General features: G+C 38.2%; 1 protein-coding gene across 2 annotated transcripts in view; it reads right to left on the reverse strand.

Annotated features, from left to right (window-relative positions):
• Positions 1 to 16812, reverse strand: part of ZNRF2 (zinc and ring finger 2) — a 98719-nt gene that overhangs the window by 38724 nt on the left and 43183 nt on the right. For both annotated transcript variants that reach the window (XR_015245875.1, XM_025929301.2), the window contains exon 2: positions 7827 to 7922. Coding sequence is in view for 1 of the 2 variants with exons in the window: in XM_025929301.2 (XP_025785086.2) it covers positions 7827 to 7922 (96 nt within the window). In the remaining variant the exon portion in view is untranslated. The remainder of the gene's footprint in view (positions 1 to 7826; positions 7923 to 16812) is intronic.

Here is a 16812-nt window from a genome sequence, read left to right on the forward strand (position 1 = left end):
TTCCATAGGGAGTATGAAAGGATCTACGCTTCCACAAAGATTAAGCAATCTGCCTATCAAATTCAGACTTCAGATTCTAGCTGAGTAGCCCACCATGTTGCTCATAAAAAGTAGGAAAATTTTTTTTCATTAAATTGCAGCTTTAAATTGTCACATTATATGACAGCAGGTAGTTTTCTAATTACCCTTCCACCCATCCCCGATTTCTCCATATATTACAGAACTATTACTGCTGCCCAAGCTTTTCTGGTATCTAATTTGGAATTAAATAACTATGGGCTTTTAAAATAAAATATCAAAGGAATTGCAGATTTGTTAGCATGTTAAATATAGCACCAACTACAGGTTTACTTCTCAAAGCCAAAAATAGTATTTCTTAGTAAGAACAGGTCTTGTTTACTTGGCACTCAATACCTGCAAAGAACTATGCATGATTTCTTACTTGATTCTTACAACAAGTCTAGTAAGAGGCACTACTTCTAGTCCTCAGTTTCTGGAAGAGAAAACCAAGACCAAGGTTATATGGCTATTATGTGGTAGAATAAGGATCTGAACTCAGCAAGCCGAATTCAAAGTTGGTACTTTGTTCCAAGTACTGCTGTTTTGCATAACATTTTAAATGCAAACAGGTGCTGCTCCTGAGCAGCTATGTTAAAAGTAGGGCAGTAAAACTGAATCTGGTGTCTTCTAAAATAGGCATTCAGTTTTCCTAAGTGGGTAAGACTGTAACAATGTTTAAGTTTCTTGTATGACCATTTTTAAAAAAATTTTTTAATGTTTATTTTTGAGAGAGGGCAAGAGCGACAGAGAGAGCGAGAGAGAGAGAGAGACGGAGAGCGCGAGGGAGACAGAATCTGAAGCAGGCTCCAGGCTCCGAGCTGTCAGCACAGAGGCTGATGCGGGGCTCGAACCCACGAACCATGAAGATCATGACCTGAGCCGAAGTCGGACGCTTAACCAACTGAGCCACCCAGGCACCCCCTGTATGACCATTTCTGATCCCTTGTCTTTATAAAGTAAACACATACTAAATTTTAAATTGCTACACAGAACAACAAGCATTTTAGAAATGCTAACACAAGTGGAACAGGGTAAAGTATTTTTCCGGTTACTTTAACATTTTACTCTTTTTATTTGGACTTGGTTTACGGTGTCCCTAGGTATGAATTTACTTTTATTTATACTGCTCAGCATCACAGTGCTCCTGCAATCAGAGAATTCCTATCTTTCAGCAATTCTAGAAGGTTCTCTGCCATTTCCCTTCAAATACTGCCTCTTGCCAATTCCATCTCCCATTATGCGCAAGTTGTACCTTTTGTGTAACATGTTATACACCTTTTATCCCACAGTCTTTTAGTGATCCTATGCCTTTGGACTATAAACTTTACAAATATTTCTCAGGTTTTTTTCTCTCCGTTGTTAGGTGGAACAGAATGGCTAGAGCAGGCTGGAGTATTTCCCTTCTCCCAGGTCAGTTAGGGTCTGGTTAACTAGTTTCTCCCAGGCAGACCTCATTAAAATAGAGTCCTCTGGCATATTTCAAACTGGTCCCTTGTCCCTCCCCTTACCAGAAGCAGGAGGGAATTTTTCTCCCATATTTAATATGGGAACCTGGTCAAGCTCCTGGAAGAAAATCTTACAAATTTGTGGGGGCTCCACTGTGACTAGGTCTCCCTGGAGTTTTAAACTCTCAACTTGTCTGCACTGAGCCCCCAGCAATTCATCAATTACAGTTCAGGTTGACCCTGACACTGGTTCCTGCAATGGTTCCCACTACTGAGTCTCTGCTGCAATAAACCAAAACCAGAGAGTGCCTGTATTTGCCTGTCTCAGCAATCACAGGGGCTGGCCATTTGCCTGCGTCCTTCCATCTCTTATGAATCCAAGAAGTCAGTGATTTTTCAGTCTGTTCAGCTTATTATTTGTTGTCAGGATGGAGTGACCACTTCTGACAAGCCATGTACCTCTCTATTTTCCATCACTCTTTACACTCTGCTTAATTTCCTCAGATCCACCTTATACCTCACTAGTTCTCCTTGCAGCTCTAATGTGCTAGTTAATCTATTTGTTGGGATGTTAATTTCACTCACTAAAGTCTAAAGAGTTCAATTTCTGTCTTATTCATGATATCTTATTATTTTTTACTTATTTCCTATTCATCCTTTTATGATTGTAATGATTTGAAATCAATTTATAGTTCTAAAGTTTTTTGGGGTGGTAATTCTGATCATATCTGCTCTTACTCCATGCATATTTAAAATAAAAAAAAATTTTTTTTAACATTAATTCATTTTTTGAGAGACAGAGAGCGCAAGCAGGGGAGAGGCAGAGAGAGAGGGAGACACAGAATCTGAAGCAGGCTCCAGGCTCTGAGCTGTCAGCACAGAGCCCAACATGGGGTTTAAACTCGTGAACTTGCAAGAACATGACCTGAGCCAAAGTCGGATGCTTAACCAACTGAGCCACCCAGGCATCCCTAAAATTTTTTAATCACAAGTTCACCTTTAATAGATGGTGACTACATTTTTCTATAGGAATCCTATATGGGTTTTAGAACAGTTTCGTTTTTGTTTTGCCAAAAGCCTTTGGGATATCATCTACTTTGAAATTTTTTTAACATAGTATAACAGATTTGACACTTTCTACTGCCTTTAATTTCACTGCATTGCAGGACAGTCAATTTATGGTACAAAAAAATAACTTTACTTCAATGCTGTCCCCTAATGTAGTATTTACAACTATTAGGAATCCACATTTAAGTTAAAACTCAACCACAGAACACTAACAAATAAACAAAGAGAGATGTCAAATCACACATAACAGAAATTCCACAAAAGGAAAAGTTCACACAAAGACCATGATGACTATCTCTTATTTAAAATTCTGTGTTGTGGTTGGCATTTTTTTTACCTCAATAATAAGAGATACGCCATTTTCAGAAAGCATCTTGAATTCAGAAAGATTAAAATGACGTGGGGGGGGGGGATCTTAAAACCAAGAAAATGTAATATGTAAGGCCAAGAGCAAGTTCATAACTTAAGGTGAGCACCACAACCACCTAGAAAGCCACAGTATCTACAAAAGAAGAAAGTATATTTCTTCTTACATGGGAAGCCAGGCCCTTAGGAGGCGGCTTGTCACCCTGGAATCAAAGTGCTGACGGCCTGGTGCAATCTATCTTCGACACCTGAGCGAGCCTGAGTTATACTCTTCCGCAGACCGCAAGGAAGCGGGAGCCTTTTTCCTCCCTTTCATAACAGAACAAGTTTCCAAGTGACTCCATCTTTCATGTATGTTTACTTTAACAGAGTGATAGTCACATCTTACTCTGTCCACAGAGTCAGGTTTATATTCCTGATGGTTCTGAAAAGTTCTGCTTTGATACACTGCAGTTTGTTATTAAGTCTCAGAAGAAAAGAGTAACTTAACTCTTCAAGTTCCATCTCCTCCAGGTACACATGCACACACATTGTACCACTTACCAATAAAACAAAGATTATCTTAAGCACAAACCTACTACCCTCAATTACAGGAGGCTAAAATAAAAACTGAAATTTATAGGACACAAAACATGCTATGATCTAGTGAACTTTAAAGACCAATAAAATCAAGTCTAAGAATTTGCCAACAGTATTTATTTCATTTTTTGGTTTTGGTTCTAAAACACTTTAGAAGATGAGGATAAAGGAATGAAGAGACTCTGCTGGGGCGCCTGAGTAGCTCAGTCGGTTAAGCGGCCGACTCGATTTCGGCTCAGGTCATGATCTCATGGTTCCTGAGTTCGAGCCCAACATCAGGCTCCGCTCTCACAGCGCGGACCTGCTTTGGATCCTCTGTCTCCCTTTTTCTGCCCCTACCACGCTTACACTTTCTCTCTCTCAAAAATAAACATTAAAAAATTTAAAAAAAGAGAGAGACTCTACTATGGTCATAAAATCTGTATTGGGTTCACAGACTACATAATGAATTACTAGTTCTATAAACTAAACAATGAAGCACACAAATAAAGGGGAAAGTATATGAAATAGGCAGTGATGAGGGACAGAAGCAGAAAAACATTCACCTTTAGCCCAGAAGACGGACCTATAGACTAGATAGTTCTGATAAGGATCAAATGCTTACTGGCTGCTACATTCTTAAAGGGTCTCATGACTGCCTGTACATCTCACCAATAGTTAAAATCAAGCTGAATTATAAGCACCAGAGAAATCTTGCAAAAGTGGTTTTACAAGTAGAAATTCAAGGAAAACATTTATGATCTAATACTTCCTGCATGTTCCCTCCCCCCTGAAGACTAAGCATAGAACTACATAGAATCAGCTTCATACAGAAGTGCAGCTCTTTCTGCCCACAGGTCCTGTCCCTGTGCTACTTAAACAAATGTACTAAGGTGCACTGTAAAACGTCTCAAGAATTCTTTCTTAACCGGCACAGAATGCTCAATAATCCCGCAACAGGCAGTCCTTGACTTAAAGGCAATCTATGTAGATTAATGCTGATTGTGGCATTATGAATTTTTTTTTCCACCCTGCCAAAACACCACCTGCAATACATAACCACTCACATCATTCTGAATCATTCTCTGCCAGACTGCCTTGAGCCTCCTACCTGAACCTCTGCTGAGACAGCTGCTTAAACCAAGGGCTCCCACCTAGCCAATTTTCTTCTTCAGTTACCAGGACTTAGGTATTTGGATATAGTATTACAGATTAAAGGAAAAAAAAAATTAAGAGAATCATTGTGAACTAGTCTGGAAACCAAACCAACATTTCGAATACCATCTCTGGGAGTATAAATCTGGAACTCCAAAACACCAGCTTATATTCAAATCTCAAATCTCTGAAAGTCATCCTAGAGTTTGACTATAAATATATCCAGCCTGAAAAACAAGCCCAACTAATCTCCTCGCTGTGCATATCTATAGACAGTTAAATTAACATACATTTAACAAATAAATTTCAAAATTTCAGATGTCACTACTCTAGGAAAGGCTGTAAAAGATATACATTAATAAGCACTATGCTGCATAAAACTCTCACTTGAGTATCAATGCAATTTGCAGGCCCCATCTCTCTGATGCCAGAATCAGTTGTTTAGGAATTCAAATATGAAGTGTTAAGAAGCCCAGGTGACTAAAAGGACCGATTCCCTTTCACTGATTCTCGGACTCATCCTGCTCTAAACTTCATAGTAAACCTAAATGCCTAGTTTAGGTGTTAAAGAGGCCAATTTTCACAGAGTCATCACCTGTGATAGATGAGCTTCAGGAGACTGAAGGGTAACAAAACATGCTACGATAAAATAAGCCTCTCTGGCATAAGGATTAAGATGACTAAAAAACGACAGACACAGGAGAGACCCTAAACACAGTAAAAGTTATCTTTTTGTAAGGGAAATTTAAATTTATAAAGGAAATCTCCATTTGTAAGGGTGTCTCCCTTTTACACCAGGAAGAAAAGGTTGACTCCAAATCGTAAGGGAATATTACAAGAGAATCTTATCAATGGAGAAGGCACAGGACTTAAATATGCATAACAAACTACTAGTTTACCAGGATTTTCCTGGAAACCTTCCATAACTAGGAAGGAACCCTTCCTAACCCTAACCTTCCATAACTGAAGAGGGTGTTTAAACCCACATTCTAAACCAGGCTCATTTCTCCCAGGGTATCTCCCATACATACCAAGACTTAAGCATGTTACATTTTTGTTTGTTTTTCTCTTGTCTTTTACTAGAGGTCTCAGCCAAGAGCTCAGACGGGTAGAAGGATTATTTTTTCCTTACCTACAGGGCTCTGCCCTCAAAACTGTAGCGGAAGAATTCCCACAGACTGTGATGAGGAGGCATATTATCAATCACTCATCACTCTCTAACCTAAATCAAAACTCCACCTTCTTTCACCACAGCTGGCCACTGTCCAATTTTAAAACTTCAAGAGCTATGAATAATTTTTAGAAGAAGCTGTTTTTGCTTTTTGTTTTGAATGTTTATTGACAGTTAATATGTATTTAACAATTTAAAACGTTTCAGATCCACCTACTGTGAAGCAGGCAGCGATTCTTAAAAGTATTTGCAACTTTATTTGCTTTTCACATTAAGTTACTGACTTCCGAACTGGAATACTGTCAAATATTTGAAACCTAAATCCTTGGTTTACAGTGTTCAACAATAAAAATTGAACTGAGTAAATTTTAAAGATTTAATTGGCTTTATTAATCAATTCATGAATTAGGCAGTATCCTCTCTAGCAAGTAGAGGGGAGCTCCAAAGGGCTGCAGGAAAGGATTCTAAGAGGTAAAAAGAGAGGGGAAAAAAAGAAAATTATTAGAAAAGAACCCATTGCCTAGGGGAACTGAAGGAGTGTATCAAATTTCCTAGTGCTGATCAGGAAATTCTCATGGTGACTGGTTAAAGGTTACGTTTCTGGGGGGCTGAAACTGCAGTTAGATTAGGTATTAAGTCTTGGTTTATTGACTTGGTGCTTTAAGCTAAGTGACACCATTATGGGCCTGTGGGTTCCTTTTTAACAACAGTGTGCCCAAGCAGAAGGTTACATCTTGGTTCTTGAAGACATCTTTAAGACACCAAATACATGATCTAGTAAAAAACTTTAATGACTTGAGCATAGTTAAATCGGGAAATTAAAAACTGCCAAATATCAACATTCATAGACCATACTGTACATACGTTACACAAAAAGTCAATGTACAGGATACTGAGGTTGTGTGCAAATACACACAAAGGAAATACATTTGTGCTTTCAAAATTGAAGGACAGACTCTTGACATTCAAGGGTATTTATTTCTAAGACACTGGTAATAAACATCATAATTTTGGAGGCTAATGATAAGATAATGGAGTACAAACGAGAAACAAGCCCAATCATTTCACCTCAAATTCTGAACCTGAATGAGAATTCTTTTTATTTTTTAAGTAACTGAATTTCAACTATATTATGCAAAGTAGCCCATTCAATTTCACAATGCAGAAAGGTCTAAATATAATCAACAGGTACATTTACTATTCAAAGGAATTGCTACAATCTCCTTTTACTTATTCATTGGAAAATAAATGGGAAAAAGAGTTCTATTGTCACTACAATAATAGTGTGGCTGAAGCCCTACCTTATTAGAGAGAGATTCCTAAATCAGTCTGCAAAAAAGCTAGTCAGGGTAACATGTTCATTTCAATTTTAAAGTCTACCTTCCAACCCCCAACATTTTATAGTCTGACAAGAAACCTCAGATTCTTAACTAAGTGCTGCTGCATTGATTAACCTGTGGCTGATGCTGGGCTGTACTGACCCACTTCTGTTTTATTCACTGCTGTATCCCAAGTTCCTAACACCACACCTCATACTCCCAAAGGTGCTCAAAAGACATTTGTTGAATGAAGTCAACCTTTCACAGTTCACTGGTATTCTTCCGACTCACTCTATTTCAAACCAAAATTACATTTGAAAAATTCCTGAAAATTTCTTGCAGGCATTTGAAGTTTGTCTACTTAGGAAATTTTTTAAAAAGCTCTCACTCGTCCTTTATTTCATTCCATTTACTTAAAATTAGGAATGAACCGTGTGATCATTTTTTAAGCCTATTTCAAAATGTACCAAGGTTACACTGAAAAATCTTCCCCAGGATTTTGAAGGTCTTGGGATTGTGGTCAGGAAAGAGCAGTAAAGCCAGAGCACCAGACCTATAACTGAAACACCAGTTAGCTCCAGGGCTCATAGACGGTCATTCCTTCGCCTTTTAGATTTTATCTGAAACATAAAAATCATAAAATCTAAGGTCATTCTAAAAAGCATTTCAAAGCACTGGACTTACCATTATAGGTTATTCTTGGCTTTGTTAAACACATCACAAGATGCAAATCCATTTCATCTGACGGTACAAATTTTGAGCATACAGGGCACTTAAATCCTAAAAAGTAAAAGAAACCCATTTTACTTAATTATTCTGAATGTCCAATTCTGTTTTTTAATAAAGTACAGAAGACTAAAAGCATTTCAAATTTCAGTATTACACGTACAGTAATATACTACTTAACCGCAAGTTCGTTTGGGAAAAGGGTTTGTAACTATAATATCTGACTTAAATCACTTTACAAAGACCATCCCATATCAAATAAAACAAGTACAAATGAGAAGAAGTAGGCTCACTACAAAACTCCCAAATCTTTTTCTAATGTATGGGTCCAATCATTTTTGTTTCTAATTTTTTCCTTTAACCTGGACTTATCATTTCGTGGAAATTACCTTTCCCAGCTTGGTAGAGCACAGTTTGAATCCCAAGGTTTTATTGCTAGACGGTACTTTAGAAACTATTCTACTGCACTGATCTTTTAAAAATTATTCTGATGAAGAAAGTCAAAAATCAGCAAAATCAGGTCTAGAACCTAAGACGCCCGTCTTCCAGTATCGTGATCTGTCACACTATGCTACTCAAGTCACAATGCAAACAGAAAAAAGCATCAAACAGAGCAGATTTCCCAGTCAATTTCGACACTTAAATATTAGCTTGTTTCCTACCATATTCAATCTATACTACTAAGTATTTGCTTAAAGCGGTCTATTAAAAATGAACTGGTATACCGAAGAGAGAGTATGTTATGTATTCAGTTCTATCCTGCTCCCTGACTTCCCAGGGGACTGTCCCATCGCTGGTTCCTTGCTGTCCCCTGCTGCCCTACAGTTCCCTCAACACCCCTACACTGCTTGAGCAGCACTGGACACCTGATTGTAGACAGCCAATTAATACTTCAGGGCTAAGAACTACAAACCAGAAGTGGCACAAAAAGATGGTCTGGGCCAATCTGTTTTTCTTGGAAATATGACAAGAAATGGCAAGAGAGTACACACTGGTCAGGTGTAAAGAGCTGAAGCAGAAAGGTCACATGTAGGTAAAAGAGAGCCCAGTGGCTCATGTGTAAGCTGAGCTTACAAGAGAATAGCAACTATCAGCCAGCGAAGGACAAGGGTTTGCATGGAGATCCCAGAGCAGATGTGTAGAGAGGAGCAGAAGCACAGTGAGAGACCAAAGGTAATAAGAAGGGGAGTGACAGAAACCAGTCCCTAAGGTAAGGCTGCCTCAGAGTCTGACAGCTCTGTACTTCTGGCACATGTGTGTTCTTAGAGGCACTCTCCTCCCTTCATCGTGACTCAAAACTTACTGTGACCAAATGTGTCAGACTAGACTCATACCTCATGCACAATTTTGTACAAATTAGGAAAAGGTTTTGGCGTGGGTACTTAATCCAGGTATTCAACTTCCTAAATGAAATAAATGCTACTGAACACCATTTTTCACATTGTATTCAATGTATTTTCAAAGAACATACATTTTTTTCTTTTAGTAAAATGCACTTAATACAATGTGAAAAAAACGTATGTAAATGTATGTTTACTGCCCCTTCTTGAAAACCACCAAAATGAAAAAGAAAGAGGAAAGAAATCCGTCTAAAATGAAACTGCAGGAGCACCTTGATGGCTCAGTCGTTTAAGCATCTGGCTCTTGATTTCGGTTCAGGTCATGATTTCACAGTCAAGAGATCAAGCTCCACATCAGGGGTGGAGTCCGCTTAAGATTCTCTTTCCCTCTGGCCCTCCCCCGCTCCCACTAATAAGTAAATAAGAAACTGCAAAATAGCTATAACCCCCCAAATACAGAATATACCAATACAAGGAAACTTAGATCAAATGGGGAGAAGACAGAGACTCTCAAGTAGCATTCATATTTCCAGGACCAACTATCTATCTTTCACTTGGAACTGTAAAAACTTTCTTCCCTTGAGGTTTTCAACAGGACATACAAGAGGGCAAGAGGCCAGTTTTTTTAACTACTGATGAGAATCACCTGAGTATAGGCACATAAACTCTAAATTATCAAAGTACAATACTGTGAACTACTGAGAGCCATCCAACTGCCACAAAGTAGAGCTCAAGGAGAAAACTCTATGTACAAAGAACCACCTGGATTTCTAATTAAATACTATAAATTCATGTGTTTCTTTCTCTTCCCCTCTAAAATCTACTGAAATAGATTTCAGTAGAATCTATAAGAGAATGAGAATAAAATAAGATAAAGACCTTGAAAGGAGACAGCCAATGAGAAAAGACACCCTAAGTGTCTGCAGAAGTCAATTCTCACTATCTAGTTCTCAAAAGACTGCAAAATCGATACCTCCAAATGACTTCCCAAGACAATGGGGAGGCATGAGGATAAAATCTAGACTGGTTCAAAGACTAGGAAAAAAAAAAAAAAAAAATTCCCTAGGTCTCCAAACCATGACATACAGCAGCTGTAAGAAACTACAATTCCCCAACTACAGCAGGACAAAGAAGGCTAACTTCTAGAATAAAAAACCCAAAGTAGAATGACTTGAGCAATGGGAAGGAAAGAAAACCGAGGAATAAAGACCTATGTACCAAAAAGGGCCCCTCTGCAATTTCCTTTACTCCATCTTTACCAAGAACTTGGTAGATTCTTCCTTTTTTAAAAAAAAATTTTTAATAAAAATTTTTTAACATTTTATTTATTTTTGAGGCAGAGAGACAGAGAGCGAGTGGGGGAGGGACAGAGACAGGGAGACACAGAATCCAAAGCAGGCTCCAGGCTCTGAGCTGTCAGCACAGAGTCTGACACACACCCGAACTCACAAACTGTGAGATCGCGACCTGAGCCGAAGTCGGACGCCTGACCTACTGAGCCACCCGGCTGCCTGCCCTGGTAGATTCTTCTCTTAAATCAAAAGGTCCCGCAGGATGAAACATAAAGACCCTTGTCTGTTGATAAGCCCTAGCCTTATACATAAAGCTTCTAATCAGCTTTTCAGGGCCTCTCTCAAACATAATTCAATGAAAGAAAATATTTAGCATGACTGAAAAACAATACGCAGAAGCAAATTCAAAAGACAAAAATATTTACAACATGTATCATTAAAAAAAATACCCTTAATATATAAAGAACTCTTAAAATTTGTGGAAAACCAAGTATCAGTTAGAAAACTGGGCAAAAGTTTTAAACCAGTATTTCACCAAAAAAGCTATTTTCAACTGACCTTTCTTTAAACAAATGAAAAACTGGGGCACCTGGGTGGCTCAGTTGATTAAGCCTCCGACTTCAGCTCAGGTCATTGATCTCAAGGTTCATGGGTTCAAGCCCTGCATGGGGCTCTGTGTGCTGACAGCTCAGATCCGGGAGCCTGCTTTGGATTCTGTGTCTCCCTCTTGCTCTGCCCCTCCCCTGCTCCCACTGTTTCTCTCTTTCTCTCTCTCAAAAATAAACATTAAAAAAATTTTTTTGAATAAATGAAAAACTGCACAGTGTCAGAATAAAAGAAATATCCCCTCCTTTCTTAAGTTTATTTATTTTGAGAGAGAGTGAGTGAGCACAGGCAAAGGAGGGGCAGAGAGAGAGGGTAAGAGAGAGAGAATCCCAAGCAGGCTCTGCATTCTCAGCACAGAGCCCAAACCCACACATCAGAGACCATGACCTAAGCCAAAACCAAGAGTGGATGCTTAACTGACTGAGCCACCCAGGCACCCCAAGAAGCACTTTTCTCTTAAGTTCTTTTTCTTTATTCTCATTTTAGTGGGCTTTAGGAAGGAAAAGTAACACTTGTGTTCAATTCACTTTATTTAACTAAAAATCCAGGTCAGTTCTTTGTATATAACTGTTCTCTCTCCTTAGGCTTTACTTTATCTCTACATTTAAGATATCACTGCTTACCCGAAATTGGCAAAAACTCAAAAGCTTGACAACACACTGTTGGTGAGGCTGTGTGGAAACAAGCACTTTCATACATTGCTAGTAGGAGTGCAAATTTATACAACCTCTGCAGAGAGCAATCTGGCAATATGTAAATCAACTACATATGTATTTATCTTCTGGTCCAGCAATCCCATTTCTAGGATCTTACCCTGAAGGTATGTCCCCAAAATACAAAAAAATAAGTGCACACACAGAGGATTCTGGGAAGACAGCCGAGTAGGAAGCACTGGCAGAATCGGCCTCCCCACCTAAATGCTTGCATCTGTCTGAGGGAACTATTTTGGAACTCTGGAGACTACTGAAAGCTTGCAACTTCCAGGGGAAAAACCTGGACAGTACATTGTGGTTATTTTCAGCTCTTAGCACAGTAGCAGCCACCCTTCCCAGCCCAGCCCAGCCCAGCTACATGGCAGGCAGCAGTGCACTTATTCTTGGAGCAGCTTACACACACCCTGCAGGAACTCAGGGTGGACATAAAGGACTCTATCCTCCAAAAACTGGAACTCTGCACTCTGATTGCTGCTTCTGATTCAGGAGATACAGGAGATACAGACAAAGAGAAGGATACAGACAAAGTATCATTGTTTTGGACCTTCCCCATTTTAAGCCCCTCCCATTCTGGCTCAAGAAACTGTAAGGGGATTTAAAGGACCTACACCCCTTTCTCCCCCTTTATTTTTCTCTTTTTTGGAGCCAGACATTAAATATTAGGACATTCAAAAACAACTATATACACAGGGGAAATTAGAAAGGGACTGTACATGCCCAGGGCAGGTCTCAGAGAAGACCTTAAATTTATATCTCAGGCTGATGATCCTCAGAGACAGGCTAGAACACTCCCCCAAAAAACAATAATACAAAATAGCAGACACTGGGAAGAGGGGGAAAATCTGATTTCCAGAGTTACCACATTATTAGATTCAAATATCCAGTTTTCAACAACAAAAAACCCACAAAGCATACCAAAAACAAGAAAACAGAAAAGCATGGCTCCTTTAGAGGAAAAAAAAAATAAAACAAATTGTCCCTGAAAAAGATCTGATGACAGATTTACTAGGCAAAGATTTTTAAATGCCTATATCTTAAAGATGCTCAAAGAACTAAAGGAAGATGTAAAGAAGGTCAAGAAAATATGATCAAAATATGAATAAAATGGAAATATCAATATGTAGAAAACCTAAATAGAAACTACAAAGAAATTCTGGAGCTGAAAAGTATAATAACTGAAATTAAAAATTCACCAGAGGAATTCAAAGGCAGATTTGAGCAGGAAGAAGTAATCAGTGAACCTGAAGATAGGACAACGGAAATTATCATGTCTGAGGAACAGAAAGAAAAAAAGGACTGAAAACAAGTGAACAGAGCTTAAGGGGCCTGTGGGATACCAACAAGCAGACCAACATATGCATTGTGGGAGTCCCAGAAGGAGAAGAGAGTAAGGGGGGAGAATATTTGAAGAAATAATGGCTGAAAACTTCATAAGTTTGATGGGTGAATGAATACAAACATGGATACAAATATCTAAGAAGCTCAACAATCTCTTTGTAAGATGAACTCAAAGACATCCATACCTGGATACACTATAATCAAACTTTGAAAAGACAGAGAATTTTGAACACAGCAAGATAAAGGTGATCATCATATTAAGGGATTCTAAGATTATAAACAGATTTCTCATGGGAAATTTTGGGGTCCGGAGGCAGTGGGCTGATGAAAAAAAAAATGTCAACTAAGAATCCTATATCCAGCAAAATTCCTTCAGTAGTAAGGGAGAAATTATAAAATTCCCAGATAAGCAAAAGCTGAGGAAGTTCATTACCACTAAACCTGTCCTAAAAGAAATGGGAGTCCTACAAAGTGACATGAAAGAACACCAGACAGTAACTCAGAGCCATAAGGAGAAATAAAGCTCTCAGTAAAGGTATTTAGGTCAAGGGGAACTGTTTTCGAGGAACTGTACTGGAGGAACTGCACCTGAGAAGTATTATCCATATCTGGACCTGACTCAGATAACAAGATCCTGGACTTCAAATTGATGCCTTAATGGGATAAGACTGTGTGAGTACTGGAAAGAAAGCGAATACATTTTACGTATGGAAGAAATGTGAACTGTGATGGCTAGAAGGTGACTCTGGTATTTAGTCTCCAAAGATAGTTGCTTTCAATTTCATGCATCCTAAGATAAAAAACCTAATTCTCCTTTCCTTAAATCTGGGCCAGCCTTAATGAGTTAGTCAATCAAGAGAATCCGGAAGTGATGTTCTGGGATTTCTCAGATAAATCTTGAAAAGCCTCACAGCTCCCATTTGGACCTCTTAGAATGCTCACTTTTGGGATATTCCCTTTCAGAGCCCACTTGACACGCTCTAGGAAGTTCCAATCACAGAGAAAGGTCATAGACAGGCATTCCAGCTGACAGCCTGAGCTGAAACCAGCATCAATTTCCAGGTATAGTGAGTGAGCTACCTTTGAGGTTAAGTTACTTTGAACTTTCAGATGACTCTAGCCCCAACTTCCATCGCAACTGCCTGAGAGACTCCGAGTGAGAGCCCCATCAACTGATTCCATTCTACTCCTAGAACTTCAAGAGATAATAAACGTATGTTTTAATTAAAACACACACACACACACACACACACACACAGTAATTTACTATGACACTCTTTGGAATAGCACAATACTGTAAACATAAGAGACATAATGAAGAAACCATTAGGTATCTACACAATAGAACACTACGCAGTATAAAAAAGAAATGAGAAAAGTCTCTATGAATGGACACAGAGAGATATCAAGGCTATATTAAGTGAAAAAAGCAGTGTGAAAAAAGACTGCATGTTACGCAAACTACTGTGTATCAAAAAAGGGTAAATAAGAATACATGTACACATATGTACCTGCAAACAGAAAAACAAGGAACTTCAAACTAAGGTTTACATACATGTTGCCTTTAGGTAGTGAAATGTGGTGGAAAAAAGGGAAAAAGGTACTCCTGAGTATACCTTTTAATAAAGTTCTTGACTTCTGAAAAATGTTAACGATATACATATTCAAAAATAAATGATTAGGGGAAAATCCCTACTAAAATTAAATATAAATGGAAACAAATGTAACTGTACATCAGATACAAAGAAAATATATACACGCATGTGCACATATATACACACACACAAACACACACAGAGTTCAGTCCACTAAAAGGATGTAGAAGGATACCTCTCAAAAAGCAGATTCAGCCTTCAGATTTTACGTTTCTTAGTATCACTCCCCATCAAGCCCTTGAAGGAGCTTCTCCTGGTCAGATTTGGACAATCTGACAAGCCAAATGGATAATGACTTAATAGATTATAATATTTTGTATTTAAAAAGAATGCAGAAGTATATACAATTATACATTCTGAAAATATCAACCTAAAATCACTTAATTAACAAAGATAAAAAGATACTTCTAAGATGGAGAAACTACCTGCCATCAGCTTCCATGTTCAAACTTAGGATCAACAACAAAAGGGCAAGCTGACAACTGTGCTCCCTGATATGACTCACCAAAGACACAAAACTTCTATATGTTTCCACCAAATATAGTTAGATCTTCATTATGAGGAAACTTTTAAAAAAGTCTCCAACATAGAAGATATACACCAAATAAACAGAATAGCAGAAGTATGGTAACACTGACACAGGAAAGAGAAGAAAACATTAGCACTGCCAAACCCCAAAAATCTCCTAAGATTTCTATTTACTTCTGTTTCTGTAGATTTATTTGATTCCGTTTTCTTTAGTTTTGGTGTCCATCTTATATGTTGGAAGTTTTTTCCAAAATTCCTCAACTTTCCCAATAATTTAAGATGATGTTGCATCCACAAGACAAGAGACTATAAACTAGGAACAGAGAAGCAAACAAAAACTCTTGAAATAAACTTTTGATGAAATTAAGAATTCAAATAGACAGATGGAATATTAACTTGAGGTAATAATGATGTCAAAGGATAATAACAACGAATATTTACTATGTACTAAGAAATTACTAAACACTTTGGCTAAATTAATTCATTTATTCCCACATCCTTAAGTTAGGTACTAATATAAACCCTATTTTACACATGAAAAACAGAAAGGGTAAGTGACTTACGTAAGATCACACAGCTAAAAACTGGCAATGCCAGAAATCAAACCAAGCTTCTGGCTTAAAAGCCTAACTTAACCATCACTCTACACATCTTTTTTTAATCTTTCAGGAAGTAGAACCAAAAGTCAAATAGGGGAATAAGTAATAAAACCAGAAGATCAATCCAAGTGGTCTTAACATCCAATCAACTAGAAACAGACTTGAGAAAAGAGGAAGGAACTACCACAGACATAATTTCCCAAACTGAAGTTCATGACTATGCAGACTGAAAGAATGCACCCATGTAACAAATGAAAATAAATAGCCATATCAAAGTACGGTACTGTGAAATAACAGAGCCTTAGGGTTAAAGAACAGAAGTCTAAAAGTTTTCAAAAAGAAAAAAGATCAATGAAAAACATCAAGAACAGTTTCCCAGACTTTCAACTTTTTTTTTTTTGTCTTTCATGATATTAATATTTTGAGAGTCTAGTTCAACTGCTTTGTAGAATCAGAATGGCACTGGTCTTCTTAATAGCAACACTTAGAAGAAGATAAGTGAATAACTTCAAAATTCTGAAAATTATTTCACCTAGACTATATACCCAAGCTATTACATATTCACACTGGACTGATCAATACATTTCATTAAAGCACAGGCAAAGTATCAAAAACATTCCTTCCTATGCACCTGGAGAAGTATCTTGAACACCTGGCACACTAAAACAAAGGAGCAAACAGGGCATCTGGGTGGCTCAGTCAGTTAAGTGTTCAACTTCAGCTCACGTCATGATCTCATGGTTCGTTGAGTTCCACATCGGGCTGTGTGCTGACAGCTCAGAGCCTGGAGCCTGCTTTGGTTTCTGTGTCTCCCTCTCTCTCTGCCCCTCCCCAGCTTGCACTCTCTCTCTCTCTACCCCCCTCAAAAATAAA

This window comes from Puma concolor, chromosome A2 (genome assembly GCF_028749965.1).
Source record: "Puma concolor isolate L17-30 chromosome A2, mPumCon1.1.hap2, whole genome shotgun sequence".
NCBI classification, from domain to species: Eukaryota; Metazoa; Chordata; class Mammalia; order Carnivora; family Felidae; genus Puma; species Puma concolor.